The 14,611-nt window shown below is 31.8% G+C and overlaps 1 protein-coding gene across 1 annotated transcript; it reads right to left on the minus strand.

Moving 5' to 3' along the window:
* Nucleotides 1-858: 858 nt before the first annotated feature.
* On the minus strand, nucleotides 859-4,182 carry LOC143080898 (cilia- and flagella-associated protein 20). Its single transcript, XM_076257050.1, has 5 exons — nucleotides 3,939-4,182; nucleotides 3,233-3,312; nucleotides 2,570-2,681; nucleotides 2,096-2,284; nucleotides 859-1,788 (listed from the first exon to the last, which is right to left on the minus strand). The coding sequence occupies exons 1-5, from the start codon at nucleotides 4,020-4,022 to the stop codon at nucleotides 1,666-1,668; spliced, it is 588 nt and encodes a 195-aa protein (XP_076113165.1). The 5' UTR covers nucleotides 4,023-4,182; the 3' UTR covers nucleotides 859-1,665.
* Nucleotides 4,183-14,611: the final 10,429 nt, after the last annotated feature.

The following is a 14,611-nucleotide window of genomic DNA, read 5'->3' on the forward strand; positions in this document are numbered from 1 at the left end:
AGGCCAGTCTGAAGGATGCCTCTAGCTGCGGGAGTTTCTCGTTGCATAGAAGACCTATAGGTGATCTTCTGTTGTACTCAGATCTATGGTCAGGTTGTTGTCTCTTTGACATATTCCCCATTTCCATTCTCAATTTTATTCAATAAATCAAATGGGGAACTTGAAATGGAAGCCTCTATGATAATGCTCTTATGTCAGTTAATCTTTTGTTGTCTTAGTTTCTCGTCTTACTAACCTATATATTTTGGGGGGAAAACACATTTTTATCTGTAATGTTGATGGGGAAAAAAAATTCATTCAGGTGTTCAAGTGTTAAAGATGATTTCTTTGTTCAAAATCCTGGAATAAAACACCATCTTTGAAGAAATATATTTGTGTATTTGATTGTTTTATGAGGTTCACATGTAGTCAAACACCAACAAACTATCAAAAGTAACTGCTTGCAGAACACCAAGAAATTAATTCTTATTTTGATACAAGAAGTCTTCAAACAAGTTTACCCCTAAAAATAAAACAGGGTTAAGGACTTTGTCACAGGTTCAGTCTAACTAAAAAACGCTACAGAAGGGAGGTTCATTTAACTGTACAATGTATGTAATAAATAGACAGCCTCTGGTTGAAATTAGGATGTTACATCCAATGCTTCTTGTAGGAAGTACCTTGCTCAGCAACACTTCATATTTAATATCTCATGTTACAACTATTTGAGGGGTCAGTAGGTGGTTTTCCAATGTACTGAATATGAGAGCAATATTTGCCACTGGACATTAAGCTAGCACAATCAAACAAGCAGTTTCACTTTCTAAAGGTGATGTGGATACTTTTGGCAGAATATATTACTTTGAAAGAGAATATCTGTTCATCTGCTAATTTTTAATATACATTTATTTTTTGCTATGGAAGTTATGTACAAATAATTTTTAAAATGCAAGAACATTGTTTAACAAAGACAATAACAGGAAAAAATTTGAAAATTTATCCACTAACAAAACAAGTCAGGAAAAGACAACTTCGAAATATATATAAAATAAAATATTGCAATAAATCCCAACTTAAAATGGAATTAAATCTTCTTTATTTTGTATTCTATTCAAATGCTAGATGCAATTTGTGTTTTAAAAATATCCTGAGAATTACGGGAGATATGGAGATCTACAGGCAAATACAACCAAATTTAAACTTTACATTATTATCTGCATATCAATAAGTACTACATGTGTGGAATATAAACACAGTATAAAATTTTAAAACATTGTTTTTAAAGCACTAAATGTCATTTTGTTCCAGAAAGACAATAATATCAAATCATTTATGCAAAATTAATAAACAATTTTTAAATCTGGCTGTATAATTGCACCGAGTCTTCCTATAAATATGAAAATAACTGTTCATGCAACAAGAGATATATGAAATATGACATCAATGACAATTTAAAATGAACACTTTGTTTCGTATATGATCATGGCATATTCAACGAGACTCTAGGCAGGAATCAGCCATGTTTGATTGGTCTCTCGTACAACATTTTTGCAAGACATTTGTAAAAACAGGCAGCATCTCTTAATATCCAACATTCTCGCAATAATTCACCTTCAGTTCTTGAGTAGCATTTGAACATTTTTATTTTTCGTATAATTTATATACACTGTCTAATTAGTCATTTTGTTATGCTTTCACGCCTCCTTTATTTTGCACCGGAAGGTATAATTTAAATTCTGCGGGTAATTCATCTTCTGAATATAGTCTGTCTGAGAAGTAAACTCTACGAATTCGACAATTGGCATGAATCTGAAAAAAGAAATAGAAACAATAAATATCAGAATATCACTGTAATAAATGGGTATTAAAAATTCAAAACTGTACATCAAAAGTTTTGTTATAAAAGTGTTGAAAGGCTACCATCTCTCAATTCTTTTTTACACTATTTCCTGAAAAGGACCAATTTCTTTTTTGTTCTTGTAAAATAAAGTAACTATTTGTTTGTGTGGTACAAAATATTTCCTTATTTTACCATAATTCCCAAGACCTTAACCTTAAACATAAGATTCTGACAATTTAACCTGATTTATACATTTACAAGTTAATCAATACTAACCTGTACTCTAAGTGTTTCAATGTAATTTGTTCCATAGGCTCTCCTTGTGAAATCTGACAAGTTGAATTGAATTTGATTCCATCCATCATCTAACCTCATTGGCATAGTACATATAAATGGTTTTACACGTGTTGTACTTTGGTAGTTACTAGCTCTGAATCTTCGTCTCACATTTTTGTCATCTAAGACCTAAAATATTACAGAAAGAAATGTTATAAAAGGACTTAAGACCATCATGGTTAAGTCATTGTCTATTGACTCGTCACTTATTTATACTAAATTGCAACAGAAATAGTAAAAAAAACATTTGAAGAATTATGTACATTTGTGTGTTTATTTTAAAGTAACATGTTTTTTTTTGTAAAGATAAGTTTCTTCATTTAACATATTCACATTTCATGCTTAGTGATAGAATTGCATAACTAACATTTTTAGGTCGACTTTAAATTAAAAATATAATTGCTACATTCTTACCTGTACTTCAAATGTGAAATATTTCTTTAAGTTTTTGATGATCATAACTAAGAATGGAAGTTTAATTCCTAATGTTTTCTTTGGGTCTGCTGGACATGTGATGTATGTTGTGCTATAAATAGAAAAGGGAAATATCAAAATATTATTCATACCGGTACATTTGTTACTAGAAATAAAAAGTATGTTCTTTCAATAATTAATTTTAAAATTCAGTCAATAAACATACAAGATTTAACATAAAATGTGCATTTATTTCAGTAGAAAAACAATTCAAACTTGTTATGTTGTAAGAACAAATAATTTTAACACTTGTAGCATAGAAAATATTTAAAAGATTAGCATTTTAAAGAAAATATTTTCAAAGTATTAATGTGTTACAGAATCACTTTAAAAACTTGCACATGCCACTTGACATAATAAAGATGTTTAAAATAATATAAGATGCAGTATTCAACTAATTATATTGAATATGTTTTGCATAAATAAGAATAATTAAAATTGCATTAAATGAAAGTTAGCTATATTTGTCTCATTAAATAACCAAATGCATGTATATTTGTGTTTGATTATGTGTTACCATAGATGTTACTTAAGGGAGATAATTCAAAATTATCTCTTTTTCAAAACAAAGAAATATTTGTTTAAGGTTGATTAAGTACATACCTGACATTTGTACCAACAATTTCTAAAACTAAGGACTGGATATCGTTGTCTGTTATACGTTTAATATGACCATTTCTAACCTAAAACGATAATAACATGATGTTATAATATTGTCTATTAGAATGCAAATGGCGGCCATGATGTTGATGATCAGGAAACAAAATACTATCTTGGCAACGGAGGTCTAACTCCATGCAAAATTATATAACATACTTTATTTATCGTTAATTAGTAGTGTTTTTATAATAAAATGTTCTATAATGTGCAATTGAATGAAAATAATGACATAGAATTCAATGAAGCGAGATGACGAACATCTCCATCTTCATAAACATCAACATCACATATGGCTACTAAAAGTGACATTACTTTGGAAAAATGAATAATTGTACACTTCCGTCATCATAAATCTCGATGGTAGTGTATAAAATTAAAATATTTGTGTATAAAATATAACATTCAAACACTTGTAAGTTGTTTACACGTGCACTTCCGTGTGTCAACAAAAACAAAAGTTTCTTGCTTGTAAAATGCCTTAATTTTTCGAAATAGAAATCTGGTGATGACACCATATAATATTAAACTAATTGTGAGGCAAGTTATGCATACTGTCATGTTATTATTAGATGAAGTTGAAGGTTTTCATGTTGACATCAATGTATCACTATGGTAATGATAACCGGTGTATAGAATGAAAATAACTTACCTTTTTGTCCCAAATTTGTAACGGTTTACTTCCAATACTGTAAAGTATGGATAAGAACCCACTCTGAAATGTATTCTTGAACATTGTTATTGTCTATAATAGTGAAAATTTTCTAAGTTCTTAGTCCTCCTGGACAGCACACTAATACGCTCCTTCTCTCGTGGTGGACAGTTGTCAAGTGAAGGTTCAGTTGTGTGTCGGTTAAGTTAGAGAAGTTGCCAAGGGTGGCGATACGGTCGCGCTTGGTTTTAGTTGCTACGTGTGACGCTAGGGAACTATATTGAGAATTAGTATAAACACATATATTATTGTTATTCTTTTAAATTATTTATATCAATAATGCAGTTTGAATATTACCAGAAAGTTTCAACCTATGTCATGCCTTAATTAAAAAGATATTTGAATATATGGATTTGGAGTAGTGATATATGTAGTGGCACGCTTAGTACTTCTGTTGTAGCGAGTAGACGACACACGTGGTTTTATTTACATTGATCATTCGTTGTTTTACAGTGTATTTTTTGGTGAATATCAACAACTTAAGTAATTTGTGGAATCTGATTAAAAAACTGGTCTTAATATTTGCAAGAGGTAAATTAAATAGGTGTTTGGCGAAATAATTTCATGTCAAAGTATACTGTTTTCTAAAAAAAAAATGATTTATTTTTTTCCCCGTTTTTTTTTTTACTGAAATGTTGAAGATTGAGTGCTGTAAAACGTCTAGTGGTCCATTGATAGAAAATCATGGCGAATCAGAGTTAACCACTTGAGGTAAGGTTAGTACTCGCCTTACTCGTCTATATAATGCCTAGTGTAGAATATGTTTGTTTTTTATTGGGGGGAGCCTGGGGTCTGATTAGAAAAAAAGAAACTGATATCAATTGTAAAGTATACAAATCCTTTTAATTAAAGTGTATTTGAATTAAAAGATCATAAGAATCCGCAAGCTTTGTCAACCTTTATTACAGTAAATTTAAATAGTAGCGGATTGAGAAAGCTCATCACATATTGATGCAGTTTGGAGTATCCAAAAGTAACGTATTTTTTTTTAGTAAAAATAGATTTCGTTTAATATTTAAATAATTTTTTCATATTGATAGGACTGAGCAAATTGGTGTATTTGAAATATGATGAAATATCATTGATTATAGAAATTATAATTTACTAAAAAAAAATTATATGAAATAGAATATTAATGTGAACTCGGCGTAGTATAAAACATATAACCTTTAACTTATCATGCTTATTAGGTTTTCCCCCGAATAAAAATGGGATAAAAAATACATCTGTGAATATAGCCATTGATCATCCCAAGTAACTAGATTGCGTACATACATCAAACCGTAAGATTTCTCATTTAAATTGTTTTATATTTTTCATTTTGGGGTCATTTATATATAGCTAACTATTATGCGGTATGGGTTTTGTTCATTTATGAAGGCCGCGTATGGTGATTTGCATTTGTTTATTTATGTCATATGGTGGAGAGTTGACTTATTGGCAATCATAACACTTCTTATTTCTAGGTCTTAAAGGAAAGATAAGATAATTTACGCTGAATCTCATCTGCATGATCAAACAATGACCCCCCCCCCCCTTTAAAAAAAAAGAAAAAAAAATCCTCTTCTTCAATTATTACAAGTCATTTGTGGCTGCATGGATAGCGATATTTTAACTCCGATTATAAAATTTATTTGTATTTTTATACAATATTATATTGTTTTTATGTGTATGAAAAAAAAGAAAACAATATTCAAAGTTCAGAATAAGTAATCGCAAGTTTAAAGATGAAACTTGGCGATATATTTATCCAAATGTGCTTTATGAAGTAATAATTGCGACAGATGTTATTCTGATGATGTTGAGGATGAAATTCATTTTTGTCGAGCCTTCGACTTTAGTCGAAAAAGCGAGACTAAGCGATCCTGCATTCCGTCGTCCTCTGTGTCGTCGTCGGCGGCGTCCACAAATATTCACTCTGTGGTTAAAGTTTTTGAAATTTGAATAACGTTCTCAAACGATCCTGGATTTCTACCAAACTAGGACAGAAGCTTGTTTATGATCAAAAGATAGTATCCAGAAGTAAATTTTGTAAAAATAAAATTCCATTTTTTCCGTATTTTACTTATAAATGGACTGCCTGGAAATATTACATTCACTCTGTGGTTAAAGTTTTTAAAATTTTAATAACTTTCTTAAACTATCCTGGGTTGGTACCAAACGTGGACAGAAGATTGTTTATGATCATAAGATAGTATCCAGAAGTAAATTTTGTAAAAAAAAAATCCATTTTTTTTTTACAAAATTTATGGACTTATATTTTCTGCCAGGAAACAATATATTCACTCTGTGGTTTAACTTTTTAAAATTTTAAAACTTTCTTATACTATTTTGGATTTGTACCAAACTTGGAAAGAAGCTTGTTTATGATCAAAAGCTAGTATCTAGAAGAAAAATTTTCTTCAATGTCAACATTACATTCAGTGTGCAGTTAATTTTTTTGAACATTTATTACATAAACTATCCTGGATTTTTACCAAACTTGGACAGAAGCTTCTTACAATCAGAAGATAGTATCAACAGGAATATTTTATTGATTTGTTTCCTCATTTTTGTTGAGCTTGCGATTAACAGAAAGAGTAGGCGAGACACTGGGTTCCGCGGAACCCTCACGAATTTTTCTTTTATAATGTTCCTTTTTGTCGACCCTTCGACTTTAGTCGAAAAAGCGAGACATAGCGATCCTACATTCCGTCGACGTCGTCGGCGTCCACAAATATTCACTCTGTGGTTAAAGTTTTTTTTTTTAAGTTTTAATAACTTTCTTAAACCATACTGGATTTCTACCAAACACTGACAGAAGCTTGTTTATGATCATAAGGTATAGTATCCAGAAGTAAATTTTGTAAAAATAAAATTCCATTTTTTCCGTATTTTACTTATAAATGGACTGCCTGGAAATATTACATTCACTCTGTGGTTAAAGTTTTTAAAATTTTAATAACTTTCTTAAACTATCCTGGGTTGGTACCAAACGTGGACAGAAGATTGTTTATGATCATAAGATAGTATCCAGAAGTAAATTTTGTAAAAAAAAAATCCATTTTTTTTTTACAAAATTTATGGACTTATATTTTCTGCCAGGAAACAATATATTCACTCTGTGGTTTAACTTTTTAAAATTTTAAAACTTTCTTATACTATTTTGGATTTGTACCAAACTTGGAAAGAAGCTTGTTTATGATCAAAAGCTAGTATCTAGAAGAAAATTTTTCTTCTAGTCAACATTACATTCAGTGTGCAGTTAATTTTTTTGAACATTTATTACATAAACTATCCTGGATTTTTACCAAACTTGGACAGAAGCTTCTTACAATCAGAAGATAGTATCAACAGGAATATTTTATTGATTTGTTTCCTCATTTTTGTTGAGCTTGCGATTAACAGAAAGAGTAGGCGAGACACTGGGTTCCGCGGAACCCTCACGAATTTTTCTTTTATAATGTTCCTTTTTGTCGACCCTTCGACTTTAGTCGAAAAAGCGAGACATAGCGATCCTACATTCCGTCGACGTCGTCGGCGTCCACAAATATTCACTCTGTGGTTAAAGTTTTTTTTTTAAGTTTTAATAACTTTCTTAAACCATACTGGATTTCTACCAAACACTGACAGAAGCTTGTTTATGATCATAAGGTATAGTATCCAGAAGTAAATTTTGTAAAAATAAAATTCCATTTTTTTCCGTATTTTACATATAAATGGACTTAGTTATGCGTTTACTTTTCTTAATTGGCTATAGAGATCTCATAAACATGTTTAACCCCGCCGCAATTTTGTGCCTGTCCCAAGTCAGGAGCCTCTGACCTTTGTTGGTCTTGTATGATTTTTAATTTTAGTCTTTTGTTTATAATTCGGAGTTTAGTATGACGTCCATTATCACTGTACTAGTATACATATTTTAGCGGCCAGCTGAAGGACACCTACGGGTGTGGGAATTCTCGCTACATTGAAGACCCATTGGTGGCCTTCGGCTGTTGTCTGCTATATGGTCGGGTTGTTATCGCTTTGACACATTCCCCATTTCCTTTCTCAATTTTAGTTTTTCTGCGGGGAAACATTACATTCACTCTGTGGTTAAAGTTTTTAAAATTTTAATAACTTTCTTATACTATTTTTAATTTGTACCAAACTTGGACAGAAGCTTATTTATGATCAAATGCTAGAATCTAAAAGGAAATTTTGTCAAAATTGTGTTCCTGTGTATCGGCATGCATTTCACTTATAAATGCACTTTTCTTCCAATTAACATTACATACAGTCTGCAATTAAAGTTTTTAAAACATTTATAAGATTCATAAACTAATCTGGATTTTTACCAAACTTGGACAGAAGCTTCTTACAATCAAAAGATAGTATCAAGAGAAATATTATTATTGATTTTTTTTCCTCATTTTTGTTGAGCCTGCGACGTACAGCAATAGTAGGCGAGAAACTGGGTTCCGCGAACCCTTACGAATTTATTTAATCAGCAGCGGAACCCCTTATGAATTTATTTAATCAGCAAAGAACTTTTTTCCTTTACTATAGCTATATCACCGAAAAAGTCCATCTTTTACATAGACATATATGCAGATGTATATGTCTCGGGTTTTATTTAAGCATCTTAAAATAATCTTATCATAGGACTTTGATTAGCAAACAGTAAAATTTTGGTACAATACCCGGTGATTTGAGCATTTATATACATAAGGAGAAGACTCTGTCCACAAGATGAGCACGTACTAATCCCAACCAATCCAATATTAATAGGGTTGACCATTTTTATGAAAATATGGAGATGTGGTATGATCGCCAATGAGACAACTATCCACCAAAGTTAAAATGAAGTCGATGAAACCATAATAAGCACGCGTACATTTACAGGGAACATGGATGATTAGCAAGTCAAGGTTATGCGACACTTCAGATTGTTGTTTGCTAAACGTCCAGTTGCAAATATTTCATGTATGTTTGCTGTGTTCGCCGAGATATCACCAGCTTAGTTGCCATTACATTGGTACTTGCAGAAAAATACGGATTTTGCTTAAATCATATTTACGGTCATGAATTTGGGACACTAAAAAGGAATAATTCTACCTAATGCAAAGCTAATTCCTTGTTCGGTTTTGGCGATACTTGTTAGGTCCCTTTCGATTTGATTTCCTCTTCTAGTGCATTAAAATTAGCGTATCGTTCGAGCTGTAATCCACCCAAATGTGTAGCTAGTCACACAGTTTTTCTGATCTCATTTTCATATTTTTACTCGGGTGATAGTGTTACTCTAAAACTTTTATTCCATTACACAAAGATGGCAGTGGCGGATCCAGGGGGGGGGGGGGGGTTCCGAGGGTGCGCACCCCCCTTTATTTTTGCCGATCAATGCATTTGTATCGGGACATATGTTTTGCACCCCCCTTTGCCCTGGGTGCCCTGGGTTAGCACCCCCCCCTTTTCGAAAATTCCTGCATCCGCCCCTGGATGGAGATTTTTCCAAATGTATATTAAGTACACGGGGATTTTCAATTGCATGATTTTGAAAAGAATGAAAAGGATGTAGATTTTTTTTTAATAAAATCAAGACAAATAATTTTCTAGGGAGGCATTGTAAATGCACTTTTCAACAACAAAAAATGAAAAATTATTTTTCATTTGAAAATACAAAACTTCCCAAAATCTCTCCTATACTGGCAAAAATTATTGCATCATTTTCAATTATTTCACTTCAGCTATTTTTATTTTAGAAAAATGCAAGACTCACGCGAGACTACTCTAATATTTATTTTCATTGGAAAGATTGAGTCATGTGTCAATATTATGACATTATGAGAACAATTATTAGCGTTCACGAAGTTGTTCATTGTGTCAGGTTGGTGTTAATTAGGCACATCGAAATGTGATCGAACGTTTACAAATCCTAAATTTGATACTTTTTAATATTTTAATCCCCTAAAAAAAATAATAAAAAAAACTACCTTGCAACACCTTCCATAGTTCCAGTCAATGCCAGTAAAAACCAGAAAACTATAATTTAAATTACATATTCTTCTTTCTAGTTCATAGCTATGAGACTGCTAGACAACATAAAATTTGGTAAACCGTTTTCTCATTCGAATTGTTTCAGGTAGATACTATTTGATTTATTTTGGGTGCTATGATGAAATTTTTTATCCAGCCTTTTTAAGTTGAAATCTCTGTCCCGACTTTTTACATACACTCAAAACTCATGTTCTGCCTTTTTTCAAATAACATCCTAGCTCCCTTACGATTGTCATTTCATTTTTTTTTTTTTTATTTCTTGCCATGCAGTATTGTTTTTTCTCATTGTTGCAGACTGTACAGTGACCCAAAGTTGCTAGCTACTACATCATTTTCGTCTCTATTGGCATGCATACCACACATTATTTTTTGTATAAAATATGAGTTTCTGACACAAAACAAATGTCAAGATCTTACAAATCTATTATGCAATATTGTGCAATTAAAGATTTTTTCTTCAAACTTTTCAAAAATTTAGAATTTGAGAAATTTGGGGGAAAAAATTGAAAATTACTACAGCCCCCCTTGACATTTCTTTATACATAATTTACAAGTAGTGTAAGGGAGGTAAATCTGAACATGCCCAACATTGAATGTTAACTGTTTTTGAATTACCTCCCTGACACTGCTTTTAAATTGTCTTAATTGTCCATTAACCAGAAAAACCTAGTTTTCCCCCCTTGTCCAAAACATTTTGAGCCATAACCCCTCAGTCATAACTAAACATCCTTTTTTGGTATGGAAACTTGTGGTATAATTTCAGAGAGATTCATACACTTAAACACAAGTTATTGTTTAAAAAATACAAAAATGCTTATTTTGGGCCCCCATTTTGGCCCCTAATTCCTAAACTATTGGAACAATAACCCCCAAAATCAACCTTCTTTTAAAAATTTAAGGAGATCCATTCACTAAATCTAAAGTAATTGTCCAGAAAACCTATTTCCCTCCCTTTTTTTTGCCCCGATTTCCAAGGCTATTGGTACATTACGGAACGGAACGGAACGGAACGGAATTTCATTTAAGGTATCCAAAGGGGGCATTTATCAAAATTTCGAAAAATCTTTAAAACAAAACAAACTTTAAAATTTCTGTGTTTTACGGTTTTCCATATACAAATAACACAAATGTATACTTAATCTCATCTTCACAGGTGATAATGTAATAATGTAAAACATCGGGAAATATTCTGTAGATGAATATGTCGGATTGTCCTGATAAATTATCATGAAATTAACGCATTTGCAAGTCATGCAATTATGATATCTAGACTGACCTCACGTCGTCCTTGATTAGAGACAGTGATCAAAATGAATCTGATTTAAACTTTTTAATTTATTTTTCCGTTCCGTTCCGTTCCGCAAAGTACCAATTGCTCTGAGGAATTGGTATTTAACGGAAAAAACGGAAACAGACATCTTTAATGTAATTAAAGCAGTATGATAAAAAAAAATTGTCTGACACCTCTTTTTGCATGAGTGGTATGTGTTTTAGATAGCATTTTCGACTTGATCAATAATAAAAAATTTAACACAAAGGCAGGTTACACAAAAAGTCTTTCTCCTTCCATCGGTAATTATATTTTAAAAAAGAGGCCTTCAACAGCCCGTTCCGACGATGATTAGAGACAGTGATCAAGTTGAATCTGATGTAAACTTTTTAATTTATTTTTCCGTTCCGTTCCGCAAAGTACCAATTGCTCTGAGGAATTGGTATTTAACGGAAAAAACGGAAACAGACATCTTTAATGTAATTAAAGCAGTATGATAACAAAAATTGTCTGACACGTCTTTTTGCATGAGTGGTATGTGTTTTAGATAGCATTTTCGACTTGATCAATAATAAAAAATTTAACACAAAGGCAGGTTACACAAAAAGTCTTTCTCCTTCCATCGGTAATTATATTTTAAAAAAGAGGCCTTCAACAGCCCGTTCCGACGATGATTAGAGACAGTGATCAAGTTGAATCTGATGTAAACTTTTTAATTTATTTTTCCGTTCCGTTCCGCAAAGTACCAATTGCTCTGAGGAATTGGTATTTAACGGAAAAAACGGAAACAGACATCTTTAATGTAATTAAAGCAGTATGATAACAAAAATTGTCTGACACGTCTTTTTGCATGAGTGGTATGTGTTTTAGATAGCATTTTCGACTTGATCAATAATAAAAAATTTAACACAAAGGCAGGTTACACAAAAAGTCTTTCTCCTTCCATCGGTAATTATATTTTAAAAAAGGGGCCTTCAACAGCCCGTTCCGACGATGATTAGAGACAGTGATCCAGTTGAATCTGATGTAAACTTTTTAATTTATTTTTCCGTTCCGTTCCGTTCCGCAAAGTACCAATTGCTCTGAGGAATTGGTATTTAACGGAAAAAACGGAAACAGACATCTTTAATGTAATTAAAGCAGTATGATAAAAAAAATTGTCTGACACGTCTTTTTGCATGAGTGGTATGTGTTTTAGATAGCATTTTCGACTTGATCAATAATAAAAAATTTAACACAAAGGCAGGTTACACAAAAAGTCTTTCTCCTTCCATCGGTAATTATATTTTAAAAAAGGGGCCTTCAACAGCCCGTTCCGACGATGATTAGAGACAGTGATCCAGTTGAATCTGATGTAAACTTTTTAATTTATTTTTCCGTTCCGTTCCGTTCCGCAAAGTACCAATTGCTCTGAGGAATTGGTATTTAACGGAAAAAACGGAAACAGACATCTTTAATGTAATTAAAGCAGTATGATAAAAAAAAATTGTCTGACACCTCTTTTTGCATGAGTGGTATGTGTTTTAGATAGCATTTTCGACTTGATCAATAATAAAAAATTTAACACAAAGGCAGGTTACACAAAAAGTCTTTCTCCTTCCATCGGTAATTATATTTTAAAAAAGAGGCCTTCAACAGCCCGTTCCGACGATGATTAGAGACAGTGATCAAGTTGAATCTGATGTAAACTTTTTAATTTATTTTTCCGTTCCGTTCCGTTCCGCAAAGTACCAATTGCTCTGAGAAATTGGTATTTAACGGAAAAAACGGAAACAGACATCTTTAATGTAATTAAAGCAGTATGATAAAAAAAATTGTCTGACACCTCTTTTTGCATGAGTGGTATGTGTTTTAGATAGCATTTTCGACTTGATCAATAATAAAAAATTTCTAACACAAAGGCAGGTTACACAAAAAGTCTTTCTCCTTCCATCGGTAATTATATTTTAAAAAAGGGGCCTTCAACAGCCCGTTCCGACGATGATTAGAGACAGTGATCCAGTTGAATCTGATGTAAACTTTTTAATTTATTTTTCCGTTCCGTTCCGTTCCGCAAAGTACCAATTGCTCTGAGGAATTGGTATTTAACGGAAAAAACGGAAACAGACATCTTTAATGTAATTAAAGCAGTATGATAAAAAAAAATGTGTCTGACACCCCTTTTTGCAGAAGAAATAAGTGTTTTAGATAGCATTCCCGACCAGATAAATAATTAAGAATTTAACACAAAGGCCGGATAGACAAAAAGTCTTACTTCTTCCATTGGTAATTATATTTTTTTGGTAAACATATCTCATGTCAAGGACCTTTTTCGCTCCATAACCCTTTTACTTATATATATATATATATATATACATATAGGATAACAAGTATTTGTTGAGTGACTGAAATTTCCAAAAATTATACAAATGTATATTTGAAATACAAATGTGGGGATCATTTAAGTTTAAGAAAATATTTATTCCATTAAAATCCATCAACAAGTTTTAAAGGTTTAAGGTGTACAGTGTGGTTTCTCCAATGATTCTCTACATATTTTTTTAATACATCAAGGATTGTTAAGATGTTATCCTCCCTCTATATATGTCCTTGGACCAACTTAAAACATTTAAAGAAAAAAAAAAACGTAGAACCCATGTTTTTATTGCTTTTCTTTAAATTAATTTAAAAGTCACAATAAACTACAATGCTTTAAAACAACCTTAAATATACCTTTAATACATGTAGCTACATGTACATGTTTAAGACTGCCGCTAGCACAACTTATAGCAAATTTCAAAAGACAAAAAGAAATAATACATGTATTTCCGCTGGTATGCTGAAAAATAGGGTAAGTTGTGGGTAATATTATTTTATTTATATACAAACATTTTTAGCTAATAACTACTAGCTATAGGGAACCAGTCTGACTTTAATAGAGCTGTAGGGAATCTAAGACAAATGTATTGATTATTTAGGGAATCACGGAAGCATGACTAGATCTGGCTACCTCTTACGCAGCCAATGCCCCCCCCCCCACCCCACCCCCAATTAGAAATTCTGGAATCACTGGGTATGCACTACAAATTAGGGTTAGCTGAAACATGCTAGTATGTATTTTTTTGTATAATTGATTGGGTATTTAATGAAGGTACAATAACAATTTATGGCATGCCTAGGCCTCATGAGGCATAATAAAGGTAGTTAGCCATTGAAATTTCAAATACAACTGCAAGAATTAACATCTACATGTTTGTTGCCTATTTGGTGCTAAAATATGGAGCTGGAATATTCATTTTCATATTTGCCTAAGCTAGCACATTTTTAATTAGCCATTGTTGTTCTCTTA

Source organism: Mytilus galloprovincialis, chromosome 6 (assembly GCF_965363235.1).
Source record: "Mytilus galloprovincialis chromosome 6, xbMytGall1.hap1.1, whole genome shotgun sequence".
Taxonomy (NCBI): Eukaryota; Metazoa; Mollusca; class Bivalvia; order Mytilida; family Mytilidae; genus Mytilus; species Mytilus galloprovincialis.

Excerpts from the sequence above, each read along its gene's own strand:
- LOC143080898 (XM_076257050.1), bottom strand. The coding sequence starts at position 4,022 with ATGTTCAAGAATACATTTCAGAGTGGGTTCTTATCCATACTTTACAGT. Across the intron at positions 2,682-3,232 it reads ATTGTTGGTACAAATGTCAG|CACAACATACATCACATGTC; the intron begins GTATGTACTTAA and ends TTCTATTTATAG. Across the intron at positions 2,285-2,569 it reads ATTTCACATTTGAAGTACAG|GTCTTAGATGACAAAAATGT; the intron begins GTAAGAATGTAG and ends GTAATATTTTAG.